Source organism: Crocuta crocuta, unplaced genomic scaffold (genome assembly GCF_008692635.1).
Source record: "Crocuta crocuta isolate KB4526 unplaced genomic scaffold, BGI_CrCroc_1.0 scaffold866, whole genome shotgun sequence".
Taxonomy (NCBI): domain Eukaryota; kingdom Metazoa; phylum Chordata; class Mammalia; order Carnivora; family Hyaenidae; genus Crocuta; species Crocuta crocuta.
This window is the reverse complement of record NW_027531900.1, coordinates 285783-300033: the sequence shown is the minus strand read 5'-3', so window position 1 is coordinate 300033 and position 14251 is coordinate 285783. Positions and strand designations below refer to the sequence as shown.

The 14251-nt window shown below is 39.8% G+C and overlaps 1 protein-coding gene and 1 non-coding gene across 3 annotated transcripts in view; both read left to right on the top strand.

Annotated features, from left to right (window-relative positions):
* IARS1 (isoleucyl-tRNA synthetase 1) overlaps window positions 1–14251 on the top strand; it is a 68976-nt gene that overhangs the window by 293 nt on the left and 54432 nt on the right. For both annotated transcript variants that reach the window (XM_077773960.1, XM_077773959.1), the window contains exons 2-5: window positions 5719–5844; window positions 6531–6687; window positions 6936–7055; window positions 9742–9824. In XM_077773960.1, the coding sequence (XP_077630086.1) occupies window positions 5726–5844; window positions 6531–6687; window positions 6936–7055; window positions 9742–9824 (479 nt within the window). In that variant the 5' untranslated portion in view covers window positions 5719–5725. The remainder of the gene's footprint in view (window positions 1–5718; window positions 5845–6530; window positions 6688–6935; window positions 7056–9741; window positions 9825–14251) is intronic.
* LOC144239801 (small nucleolar RNA SNORA84) lies at window positions 3033–3164 on the top strand. The gene has a single exon (XR_013337488.1). It is a non-coding gene; the product is annotated as a small nucleolar RNA SNORA84 (small nucleolar RNA).

The window sequence follows — 14251 nt, the reverse complement described above, 5'->3', positions numbered from 1 at the left end:
CGGGTACTCCCCCCCCCCTCCGCCCACGGGCTCGCCTCAGGTTACTCCCTCCCCACCGGCCTACCCGCGGGGTCCCCCGGGTGCCCCGCACTGCTTGCTGGGCCCCTGGAGTGGTCGCGAGCATTTGGTGTGGTAGTTTGCTAGAGAAATTCAGAGGATGGGCGAGACGACTTGAGCGCGGCGTTCGTAGGAACCATCTAGTCCTAGGCCAGCGGGAAGGAGAGTTTGCCGCCAGGGCCCTGGAGCTCAAGCGGAGTAAGCACAGCGTGACACAGTCTGATAACGCCGTGTGCCGCTGGGAGCAGGGGAGGGGAAGACCGTTTTCCAGCGGGATCTGTAGCTGCGAGAAGGGGAGTGTTAGGAGCTGCGGTGGGCTTGGGGCCTTGAAGGTGAATAGGAACTGGAGGGGAGAGAGTCCAGAGGTTATGGCTGGATCAGAAAGTGCGTGTGTTCTTCCCGAGGTGGGGTGGTGCCGGTGTCCCTGCAGCTTTTAGAGTATCAGGAAAATGGTGGACAACATATTCTCTATGTAAGTGATTGAAGAGTGAATTCCAGGGAAGAGAAGCGAGCCAAGCATAGATACTCTCTTTTTTTTTTTAATTTTTAATGTTTTTTATTTATTTGTGAGAGAGAGAGAGAGCATGAGCAGGGGAGGGTCAGAGAGAGAGAGAGAGGGAGATACAGAATCCGAAACAGGCTCCGGGCTCTGAGCCGTCAGCACAGAGCCCGACGTGGGGCTCGAACGCACGAACCGTGAGATCATGACCTGAGCTGAAGTCGGCATTTAACTGACTGAGCCCCCCAGGCGCCCCATAGATACACCCTTAAGTGTGTTTGGAAAGGTGATAGATACGGTGACAGTGAGTGGCAAGGGCGATAGGATGGAATTTTCGGGCAAAGAAGTAATAATAGTTTACAAAGCTGACATGTGAGAGCCAATATTTCAGTTAGTATTAATTAGCATTGTGAGTGTGTTACCTTTATTTTACAGAGGACACATTGGAGATTTAAAGGTCGAGTAACTTTTCCTATAGCTCAACAGGTCCAGCGGTGGCAGCCACAACTATCAGGTTCCAAAGCCTTTCCGTTGTCGTGTGCAGGAGGGCATATTGAAAAGGCAGGTGGGAGTAGGGTCGTGGGTGGAGACTGAGGACCCGGATCGCGGATTCTTTCAGACGGTCGGGTTTGAGCACTTACCATGTGCTAGCTAACTGGAGGGAGGACAGTGAGATGTTTCTGCAGGCAGCACATGTCCAGCTGCACGGGAGCTCGTGTGGGAGAGGAACAGGTCCGGGAGAAAGGGAGGATATTAATTCTGAAAAGGGGACTTGATAAAAGCCTCAGAGGAAAGTAGTTACTTAATAAGTAGTGCTGGAGTCTGCGGAGAGAGCTGCAGGAACGCAGTATGGTTTCTCAGCCGCCTGCAAGAGGGTGATGGAGCTGCTGCCTGCGTTTTATGAGTGAAGGTCAGGAGGAAAAGTAGCAATTTGGGGGAAAGTGGCCTTGACTGCCCTCTTGAAAAGTCTGTAACAGAATAGTGTGTGAGAGGAGTCATTGGATTTTTTTAAATACAAAAATGGTATTTTCAGAGCTTCTTCCTTAGAAAGGTGGTGTGTTAGGTACAGTATTTTTCTCTTTATTTTAAACGTTTTTGTAATGAAGTTAGTACTTAGAAAAGTGGTATATAGGGGCACCTGGGTGGCTTAGTCGGTTAAGTGTCCGACTTTCACTTAGGTCATGATCCCGCGGTTCGTGGGTTTGAGCCCCGCGTCGGGCTCTGTGCTGACTGCCAGCTCAGAGCCTGGAGCCTGTTTCAGAGTCTGTGACTCCCTCTCTCTCTGACCCTCCCCTGCTGGCGCTGTCTGTCTCTCTCTTTCTCTCTCTTAGAAATAAATAAAACATTTAAAAAAACATAAAAAAGTGGTATATAAGTAATAAATAAAAATGTGCTCTTTCATGCCTTCCCCCTCCTAATCCTTCTCCCTGATGGTAGCCATAGCTTAGTTGGGTGGGTAGCCTTCTAAATTCAAATACAAAATTACTTAAACATAGATTTCATTTACATATGTATATTTTTAAGTTTCTTGAAAACGCTAATGCACATGGTATAAATTACTAGAATGGTGACTTTTTTCTTTCTCAACATTTGGCAGTATTTGATATATTATGATTATTTTTTCAAATGTTTGTTTTTGAGAGAGAGAGAGAGAACGGGGGAGGAGCAGACAGAGGGGGAGTCAAAGATCTGAGGCAGCGAGCCTGATGTGGTACTTGAACTCAAAAACTGTGATTTTGTGACTTGAGCCAAAGTCAAATGCTCAGTCAGTGACTGAGACACCGAGGTGCACTAATATATTATGATTATTTTTAATGTCTATGTGGTATTATGTACCACAATTTATTTTAGTCACTTATTCATGGGTATTTACTTACTCAGGTATTTATAGGAACATTGCTTCAGTTAATATCTTATACATTTGTGTAAGTATATCTGTGGGGTATACGATAATACGATACCACCAAACCGAGAAAGGGCTGGAGATAGACCCACCTCTGGGATTAAATTTAACTCTAGTAACATACTGAGAAGACATGTGAGGGCAGAAGAAAGAACAGAAACAGACTTAGAGGTCTGACCCACATAACTTTGGTGGCCAATTGGATGTGATGATTATCCGGTCCTATCAAGTGGGGGACTCAGAAATTTCAGGTAGTGGGAAGGAATAGCGGAACTACGAGTACCGTCGAATTAAAGACCGGAGCAGGCATGGCAAGGAAGAGCAGGATATTTATTGTAAACAAAAATATTTTTGTGTGCATTTCTAAGATCTGTTGAAGTAAACGCCAGTAAAGATCAAGGAGGTATACACACGTTTCTGAACAGGAGGTTGCCACTAAAAAGGTCTGAGAGAGTCTGGAATGCAGAAGATTGGAGGGTGAGGGTTATGGCTAGAGAGAGGAAGAGGATGTTGCTTCCCTTAGCATGACCTGGTGGTTAATCTCCCCTCCTCTTTCTGCTCCCCGCACCCCAGGCCCTGTGGTTACTGGATGCTGTTTGCAGGTACAGCTCTCCAGTGGATGTGAAGGGCTAGAGCAATCCTGTGATTTATGCATGGGGGCTGTTTCTCCTCAGCAGCCACCATAGCCCGGTCACTGATACATGGCTCTTCGTGGATAACTAGTGCCATTATCTTGAGTCGAAGCTCCCTAGAAAGTTTTATAAAAGTTATGTATGAGCCTTTTCACAGAAAGCTTAAATAGTATTTTCTCAAAAAAATAAAATAGGAAAACTTCAGATAGATATTCCTGAATAATGGTTAAAATAGTTCAAGAGTAGTGACTCACAAACTTTGATGTGTAGGCTGATCCCTGGGTATCTTGTTAAAATACAGGTTCCAACTCCTCCAGCCATGGTGGGGATGGCAAGTCTATTGTCAGTAGCTCCTGTAGATGCTGGAGATTGTAGAAGCAGCCTTGAGGAATATTAGAAGTGACAGAAATGTGTTGATATCCAAACATGGGTTAATCTTCAAATGTAACCACTTAGGTTTCAGTTGGCCTCTAAGAAGGTAGTCAGTGAACCAGCAGGACCCCTAATAAATTAAGACGTGTACAAACACTCTGTCTACGAAAGGCTGGATATCGTAACAAGATCCAAAGGTCAAAAATGCCATTCAACTGCGATTTTTTTTAATGTTTTATTTATTTCTGAGAGAGAGAGAGAGAGACAGCGTGAGCAGAGGAGGGTCAGAGAGAGAGGGAGATACAGAATCTGAAACAGGCTCCAGGCTCTGAGCTGTCAGCACAGAGCCTGACACGGGGCTCAAACCTACGAACCGCGAGATCATGACCTGAGCCAAAGTCAGACACTTAACTGACTGAGCCACCCAGGTGCCCTCAACTTCTCTTTAATACCATTTTGTGGCATACCTAGTCAGAAACGGATGCTTGGATTCATTAAATGGTCTACCCGTCCTTTTCTTCTTTTTTTCCTGTATAGAACAGGATGTCCAAGACAGCCTTGCATCTCAGAAGTAAATGATGAGTACCTAGGTGACACAGTCACTTAAGCATCCCACTTTTGATTTTGACTCAGGTCATGATGTGACAGTCCCTGAGCCCCAAGTCGGGCTCTGTGCTGGTGGGAATTCTCTCCCTCTATCCCTCTCCCACATGGGGTCACTCTCAAATAAATATTTTTAAAAAATAGATGGAGACACCTGGGTGGCTCAGTTAGTTAAGCATCTAACTCTTAATCTCACTCATATCAACATCTCATGGTTTGTGAGCTTGACCTCCAAATAGATGCATGTTGGGCTATGCCATGTCTGTGCAGAGTCTCTTTGGGATTTTCTGTCTCCCTTTCTCTCTGCCCTTCTCTCTGTCTCTCTCTCTCTCTCTCTCTCTCTTAAAGTAATCAAAAACATTTTCCAGAAATTTTAAAAAGTGGGGCTCCTGGGTGGCTCAGTCGGTTGGGCATCTGAATTCGGCTCAGGTCATGATCTCACAGCTCATGAGTTCGAGCCCCGCGTTGGCCTCTGTGCTTACAGCTTAGAGCCTGGAGCCTGCTTTGGATTCTGTGTCTCCCTCTCTCTCTGCCTCTTCCCCACTCATGCTCTGTCTTACTCTGTCTCAAAAATAAATTTAAAAAGTTTTAAGTGTTTGTGCTTTAGCAGCTTACATGAAGAAAATAAAAGGATAACCCACAGAATGGAGAAAATATTTGCAGATTCTATAACTAATAAGGAACTTGTATCTAAAATATACAAAGAACTCTTAACAACTCAACAATGAAAAACCCATTTTAAACATTGGACAAAGGATGAATGGACATTTCTCCTAATAAGAGATAAATATTGCCCATTAGCACATGAAAATGTGCTCAACTAATCATTAGGAAAATGCAGATCAAAACCATGAGATACTACTTCATACCTGTTAGGATTTCCTATAATCCAAAAATGGGTAATAAGAAGTGAGGATGTAGCAAAACTGGTATACTCATTCACTCCTGGGAAAATATAAAATGAGACAACTTTAGAAAACATTTTTTGGTAGTTTCCCAAAAGTTAAACAGTTACCATATGATCCAGCAATTCTACTCCTGGATATATTTACCCAAGAGAACTGAAAACATACATCCATATGATAACTTATACATGAATATTCATAGCAGGATTGTTTATATTAGCCAAAAATTGGAAACATCCCTAATGTCCATGAACTAATGAATGGATAAACTGTGACGTATCCATACCATGAAATATTTATTCAACCGCCAAAAGTATTGAAGTATGAAGATGTGTTACAACATGGATGAACTTTGAAAACAATTCTCAGAAGCCAGACACACGATTCCATTTATGTGAAATGTCCTGAATAGGAAAACTCATAGGACAGGAAGCAGATTAATGGTTCCCAGGGGCCTGGAGAAGGAGGGAATGGAGAATGACTGCTAACGTGTACAGGTTTTTGGAAGGGGTGCGCAGTGATAAAGATGCTTGGGAATTAGACGTGCTATGGTTGCACAACCAATGAATGTGCTACAGACCACTGAATTGTATACTTAAAGGGCTGGACTTTAATTTTAAAAAGCTGTAATTTTTTTTAGGTGTCATGTAGTCTGATGAATTGTAATATATATATTCATTTTACTATATGCTGTTCTGTAATTACTGAATTCTCTGTTGAGAATAAAAAATTTAATTTCTCTTGCAGCAACAAAATGGTTCAGCAAGTTCCAGAAAACATCAATTTTCCTGCTGAAGAAGAAAAAATCTTGCAGTTCTGGTCTGAATTTAATTGTTTTCAGGAATGTTTAAAGCAATCAAAACATAAGCCAAAGTATGTAAATTCCTTTGGTAATGGTAGAGTCCTTAAGAATAGTCATTTTTTAGACTTAAGTTCCATGAAAGCAGAAACCCCCATTCACCTTTGTGTTCCAGAGTCGTCTTGCTCTCTATGTAGTGTACTTTCAGCAGTAGGTACATGTTGAATGGATGAGTTTTTAAATATCACGCTAGATTCCTTTTCTTTAAAAGGTCTTCTAGAGGTTATGTATCACCCTCTTCCTTTCCATGTTTCTCATTATTACTACCTTCATTTAAGCACTTAGACTAGTCTTAGCTTCCTTTTGGAGTACTTCCTGCCTCTAGTCTCTATTCACCTGAAAACCAGTCCTTTCTTTACTGTTTTCATCATGTCTCCAGTATTCAAAACCTATGTGATAGAAATTGTTGCCCTGTTTTACTGATGAGGTAACTCAGGATCAGGGTGAGTGACTTGCTTTATGTCATGGCTAAAAAACAAAGTGTGGATGGTCTGATGGAGGTCACTCAGCTCCACCATAACTAGTTTTTTTTTGAAGGCAGGACTTTGAGTAAATACCTAACCATGTATGTCTGTGAATTTTTTTATCTTGCTGCTTTTCTTCTCCCTGAAGACTCTGTTGTGATAGGACCTAATTATACAAAACTATCCTAAATTTTTGCTGTTTTAAAGTAACAACACATTTTTATTATCTCCATTAGATTTACATTCTACGATGGACCTCCTTTTGCAACTGGACTGCCTCACTATGGACATATACTTGCAGGGACAATTAAAGATATAGTTACCAGATATGCTCACCAGAGTGGGTTTCACGTTGACAGAAGGTTTGGATGGGATTGTCATGGCTTACCTGTGGTATGTTTGAGTCACCAGCCTTATAATGTTCTGATTTTTTAATAAGCATTGGATTTCATTATATGATATGTGATAGTATGATGAATTTTTCCTATAACGTACTTTGTTTCTACAGAACCATTTATGGTTCATCTTCTCTGTAGATTTTTGAGACCTAGTATTTTTTAAAACTGTTTAATGTTCTAGAGTTGCTGACTTGAATCTTTTTCATAGGCAGGGACATTAATAATCTTGTCACAAATTTTCAGGAATATGAAATTGATAAGACACTGGGGATCAGAGGACCGGAGGATGTAGCCAAAATGGGGATTGTAGAGTATAACAATCAGTGCCGAGCAATTGTGATGAGATATTCCACTGAGTGGAAGGTATGTTGGGTTATTTTCAGCAGAATGAACAAAAACTTTTTAAAATGGGAGTTGATATGGTTTACACTCTTTTTGTGTTTTTTATGAGATGCATCCAAAAGTATGGCTATCTGTGTGAGGTTGTGACATAAAAAGGTTGATCGTTCTCTTTAAAGAACTATTTAGCTTCCATGTACAACCCTATTAAGCTGTCAGCCTAAACTGAGCCCTCTCTTTTCTTGTTTCTGGGTGCTCAATGGGTCTTCCATATTTAATCTCCTACCTGCTCACTGTGTATGACAGAAATTGGGCTGTCCTAGCACATTGATTAACTTCAGTATTGCAGTAAAAAATTTCAGATTTTTTTGAAAAAATTTTTTAATGTTTTATTTATTGCTGAGAGAGAGAGACAGTGTGAGCAGGGGAGGGTCAGAGAAAGAGGGAGACACAGAATCTGAAGCAGGCTCCAGGCTCTGAGCTGTCAGCACAGAGCCCAACGTGGGGCTCGAACCCATGAACCGTGATCATAACCTGAGCAGAAGTCAGACGCTTTAACCAACTGAGCCATCCAGGTGCCCCCTAAAATTCAGATGTTAAAAACAGTGCAAATTTGGGCTCACTGTTATATTAATTTGACTCCCATCCTACCATTGCTTCTGTTAGTGAGTCCTGTGAAGGACTGACAGATCTCTCGTCTCTCTCATTCTCGTGGGCCGAGGAGCAGACATCCTCAGCTCCCCCTTTCTTTGCTGGCTCTCCAGCTACTATGTCTGTGTAACTTGAAAACATGTCTGACTAGGGGTGCCTGTGTGGCTTAGTTGGTTAAGCGTCTGACTTTCGCTTGGGTCATGATCTCACGGTTCGTGGGTTCGAGCCCCGCGTCGGGCTCTGTGCTGACGGCCAGCTCAGAGCCTGGAGCCTGTTTCGGTCTGTGACTCCCTCTCTCTCTGGCCCTCCCCTGCTCACGCTGTCTCTCTCTCTGTCTCCTAGAAATAAATAAGAACATTAAAAAAAAAAAGAAAAAGAAAACATGTCTGACTTGTATTTTTTCCATCTCATCATCTTAACCACTTTGACTTCTCAAACTTGTTCCAAATTCCCTGTTCTGCAGATGCTGTCAGTCTTCTGGGTTTCACACATGATGATGCTTGTCAGCAAATCAAATGCGAAACCCTGTCAAGTTTTTCTTGTTCATTGTCTCTTATCTGGTCATTTCATTCCGTCCCTGGGCTCCCTCTCACCCTCCCCTTCGTTTCTGTAACCATCTCATAATTGGTCTCTTGCACCTGTTCTCGGCACTCAGCCTGCCAGGTTCTCTCTCCGACAAACTGTTGATGCCCTGCCCTGCTCAGCATTTTGAGTAGTTTCTCTTGATTGGTGAATAAAATCTGATTTCATCACACCGAAATTCAAAGCTCTTCCATTTTCTCCTACTCTGACATTTTTACTTTTTAATTTAAAAAAATGTTTAATGTTTATTTCTTTCTCAGAGAGAGAGAGACAGAGTATGACCAAGAGAGGAGCAGAGAGAGAGGGAGACACAGAATCTGAAGTAGGCTCCAGACTCTGAGGAGTAACTTTCTTCAGTCAGACTTTGTTGCCTGATTACCAGAAGGGAAAAATCTAAAGAATATAATATGCATATAGCTTTTTTACCTTAAAATTATTTTTTTAACATTTCATTTTTGAGTGATTCGGACTTAATAAAAAATTACAAAAACAGTTATGAAGAATTCATATTCTTCCCTACTTCCCAAATTCTAACACTTTTAATAATCATGATGTAATTCTGAAAAAGCAAGAAATTAACACTGATAAAATATAATAGGCCTTTTTCAAATTTAACCAGTTATGCTAAATATTGCAGATCCAGGAGCCTGTATAGGAATGTACATTGCATTCTGTTGTCATACTTCCTTATTCTCCTTCAAGCTAGAGGATTCCCTCAGTCTTTCTTTGTCTTTCGTGACCTTGTCACTTTAAAAAAAAAAAAAAAATTTTTTTTTAAATTTATTTATTTAATCTCTACACACAATGGGAGGCCAGAACTCAAGACCCCAAGATCAAGAGTTGCATGCTCTACTGACTGAGCCAGGTGCCCCGACCTTGTCACTTTTAAAGAGTACAGACCAATTATTTTGTAGAAAGTCTCCCAAAGTCTGATGTTGTCTAATGATTAAGTTTAGGTTATGTATGCGTTTTTGATAAAGAATGCTCAGAAGTGACGTCATGCCCTTCTCGATCTGTCTTGTCAGGAGGCCTGTGATGCTGATATGTTTCATTGGTGACATTAATTTTGTTCTCTGAGGTAATATAGGTCAGGTTTCTCTGTTGTTAATTTGTAGCTTTTCCTTTGTAATTAAGTATGCTGTAGGGAGATTTTTTGCAAATATTCTGTTCCTTATACTTTTGCTTAGGAGTTTTAGCATCATTGATGATTCTTGCCACCAGCAATTATACCTGAGGTATTTGCCAAATGTCACTTTGGGTAGACTTTTATAAAGGAATATTAATATTTATAAATAAATCATGTGCAGGTAAGACGAATGTCAAGAAAACTGGTTCTTAACCTTACATAGATTTACTTGAAACATTGGTTGTTCTGTTTTTCCAAAATCATCGTACACGGTGATGATACAAATATAACACATTGAAGTGCAGTAACAAATATCATTGTCTAATAACTCTGATGTTCATATTTTTAAAGTCTACTGTTACCAGACTTGGCCGATGGATTGACTTTGACAATGACTACAAAACTCTGTATCCACAGTTCATGGAATCTGTCTGGTAGGTTTATTTGAAATTGTAAATATAATGAATATTCTGTTTATTGTTTAGTGGTGAGATTATCTAGCATGAATCAGTTTTTCAGATTCACAATTATTTATATGAAGTATCTGGGATGGATTTGTTTTGTTTATGTTTTTAAAACTTTATTATTTTATTTTTTTAGAGCACTTTAAGATTCACAGCAGATTGAGAGGAAAGTACAAAGATTTTCCATATTCCCTGTGCCCTAACACATGCACAGCCTCCCCATTATCAACATCCCCACCAGAGGTGGTATATTTGTTACCATTAATGAACATACACTGACACATCATAATCACCCAACGTCCACTTTCAGGTTTACTCTTGGTGTATACATTCTAGCCATTATTCTAGCATCACACAGGATTTTCACTGTCCTAAAAATCCTCAATGCACCAACTGTTTATCTCTCGCCCCAGATTTGTATTTGAATTCAGTAAATTTTGGATTCTACTAAAGTAATAGGATATGCATATATTCTGTGGTATATAATAGTTCCAACAAGTTGAGCAGCAACCTGTAACCAAATACGTTAGTATTTTTCATCAGAACACATAATTGTTCATGTCAATCAGATAAAGAATATAAATGGCCTAATGTCAGTTAAAGATTTTTGCCATTTTGGTACCAAATTTAGGGAAAATTAAGTTTCAGAAGTATTTTTTAAATTTGTGTTTGTTTTGTTTTTTAAATAATGAAATCTAAGAGACTGTGTATATGAATTTTATACTGAGGCAAGTTGTATAGTGCAGTCCCTTGCATAGCTGTTTCAAAATGAATGTTAGTTTGTTTTTACTGAACAACCATTGTGTTGCCAAAGTCTTAGTAGGCGAACCTCTTAGAATAGTATGAGGATCATTGCATATCCTTAATGGGCAAAGAAGCACCATTATGGTTGCAGAATGCCCTAAGTATATATCTCAGACCTTGAGGAAGTCTTTTATTAAGTTATACAGAATGACAGGTGAGTTGCAAAGCTGTTCTGTATAGGGCACTTTCTTTGTGCTGTATTGTAGGTGCACATGGCTCTTATTGCCTTCCTGTCTACCTGCTTGCATTTCTCTTAGTCAAGATCTGTGGTACATGCTTGGCCCAAGTCCTTTGCCTTTGAGGAGCTAGATGCTTTGGTGCAGTTCTCATACCCTCTGACTCTGACAGGCCCCTGTGAACACATCCCCAGGCCTGTATACCCAAGTTGGATGCTTGTAAGTTTCTCCGACAGGCCAGAGACTTTGGAGAGGGGGCTTCATAGTCACTGAACTGCTAGATTTCTCATGATTAGAGAAGCATCTAAAAACCAGGATTTGTGTTAAGCACCTAAAAAAAAAAAAAGGTACTATTAATGCTCTGGATTAGAGCTGTTGAACACTTAAATGTGGCTAATAATTAAGGAGCCAAGAATATAAGTGGAGAATAGACACTCTCTTCGTAAATGGTTCTGGGAAAGCTGGACAGCCAGATGCAAAAGAATGGTTCTAGACTGGTATCTTACATCGTACACAAAAATTAAATCACATGGAATAAAGATTTGAATGTAAGACCTGAAACCATAAAATTCCTAGAGGAAAACCAGCAGTAAGCTCCTTGACATCCGTCTCAGCAATGATTTTTTTAGATATGACTCCAAAAGAAAGGCAGCAAAAGCAAAAATCAACAAATGGGATAATATCAAACTAAAGAGTTTCTGCACAGTAAAAGAACCCGTCAACAATCGGGGCACCTGGGTGCCTCAGTTAAGCATCCAACTTTGGCCCAGGCCATGATCTCAGGATTTGTGGGTTCAAGCCCCACATCAGGCTCTGTGCTGACAGCTCAAAGCCTGGAGCCTGCTTCAAATTCTGTCTCCTTCTCTGCCCCTCCCTGGCTCTCTGTTTCTCAGAAATAAGTAAACATTAAAAGCCTTCAACAAAATGAAATGGCAACCCATTGAATGGGACAAAATATTTGTACATCATGTATTGGTAAGGGATTAATATCCAAAATATTTTTTAAAAAACTCCTACAACTCAGTAGCAAAAGAAAATCTGATATAACAATGTGCAGAAGACCCAAAGACACATTTTTCCCCCCAAGGACGACCTGCAGATGCCAATAGACCTGAAAAGATACTCAGCATCACGAAAATACAAATCAGAATCACAGTGAGATACCACCTTACCCTGTCAAAATGACTAGGATCCAAAGGAGAAGAAATAATAAATGTTGGCAAAAATATGCAGAAAATGGAATCTTTGTGCATTGTTGGTGGGAATGTAGATTGGTATGGATAGTATGGAAAACAGTATGGAGTGTCCTCAAAAAATTAAAAATGGAATACCACATGATGTAGCATTTCTACTTCTGAGTATTTATCCAAAAAAAATGAAAATGCTAATTCAAAAAAGATATGTATCTTTACGTTCATCACAGTATTAGGTACAGTACCCAAGATACGGAGTCAACCTACATGTCCACCNAAAAAAAAAAAAGGTACTATTAATGCTCTGGATTAGAGCTGTTGAACACTTAAATGTGGCTAATAATTAAGGAGCCAAGAATATAAGTGGAGAATAGACACTCTCTTCGTAAATGGTTCTGGGAAAGCTGGACAGCCAGATGCAAAAGAATGGTTCTAGACTGGTATCTTACATCGTACACAAAAATTAAATCACATGGAATAAAGATTTGAATGTAAGACCTGAAACCATAAAATTCCTAGAGGAAAACCAGCAGTAAGCTCCTTGACATCCGTCTCAGCAATGATTTTTTTAGATATGACTCCAAAAGAAAGGCAGCAAAAGCAAAAATCAACAAATGGGATAATATCAAACTAAAGAGTTTCTGCACAGTAAAAGAACCCGTCAACAATCGGGGCACCTGGGTGCCTCAGTTAAGCATCCAACTTTGGCCCAGGCCATGATCTCAGGATTTGTGGGTTCAAGCCCCACATCAGGCTCTGTGCTGACAGCTCAAAGCCTGGAGCCTGCTTCAAATTCTGTCTCCTTCTCTGCCCCTCCCTGGCTCTCTGTTTCTCAGAAATAAGTAAACATTAAAAGCCTTCAACAAAATGAAATGGCAACCCATTGAATGGGACAAAATATTTGTACATCATGTATTGGTAAGGGATTAATATCCAAAATATTTTTTAAAAAACTCCTACAACTCAGTAGCAAAAGAAAATCTGATATAACAATGTGCAGAAGACCCAAAGACACATTTTTCCCCCCAAGGACGACCTGCAGATGCCAATAGACCTGAAAAGATACTCAGCATCACGAAAATACAAATCAGAATCACAGTGAGATACCACCTTACCCTGTCAAAATGACTAGGATCCAAAGGAGAAGAAATAATAAATGTTGGCAAAAATATGCAGAAAATGGAATCTTTGTGCATTGTTGGTGGGAATGTAGATTGGTATGGATAGTATGGAAAACAGTATGGAGTGTCCTCAAAAAATTAAAAATGGAATACCACATGATGTAGCATTTCTACTTCTGAGTATTTATCCAAAAAAAATGAAAATGCTAATTCAAAAAAGATATGTATCTTTACGTTCATCACAGTATTAGGTACAGTACCCAAGATACGGAGTCAACCTACATGTCCACCAATTGATAAATAGATGAAAAAAAAATGTGAGTGTATATGTGTCTAAAATAGAATATTACCCAACCACGTAAAAGTAAATCTTGCCATTTGTGACAACATGGAAAGACCTTGAGGATATTATGCTAAGTGACATAAGTCAGAAAGACAAATACCATATGATTTCCCTACATGTAAAATCTAAAAAAACACAACTCATAGACACAGGGAACAGAATGGTGGTTGCCAGAGGGCAGAGGTGGGTAAAGTGGGTCAAGAGGTACAGACTTCCAGTTATAAATAAATATTGGATATGTAACATATAGCACGGTGACCATAGTGAATACTATTGTGCATATTTAAAAGTTGCCCAGATGATAAATATTAAAAGTTCTTATCATAAGAAAAATAAAATTGTTGCAACCTTAGTGGTGGACAGTAACTGGATTTACTGTGATTTCACAGTATGTATAAATGTCAAATCCAAATACAAAATTACATGTCAAGTATGGCTCAAAAAGAATTAATAAACTTGGGAGATTTGATATAAAACATCACTTTTTAATCTTTGTTTAAAGCCAAGCAATACCGTGAAAAAATATGCACAGTTTTTCATAAAAATGTATTTTAGCAAATGAAAAAGTTTAACTCATTGTACCAAACACATAGGAATTAGACTATAAAAACTATACATTGTGGCAGAATTAAGGTGCATCCTGACTTCCAAGTGGGACAGGTGAGTAGTCCCCACGGGAGAACCTGGGATAACTGTTACCAGTGACATTTCAATGTTTTGGTGCATTTGGCTTAAAGCAACGTGGTTAAGTGTTTAGTAA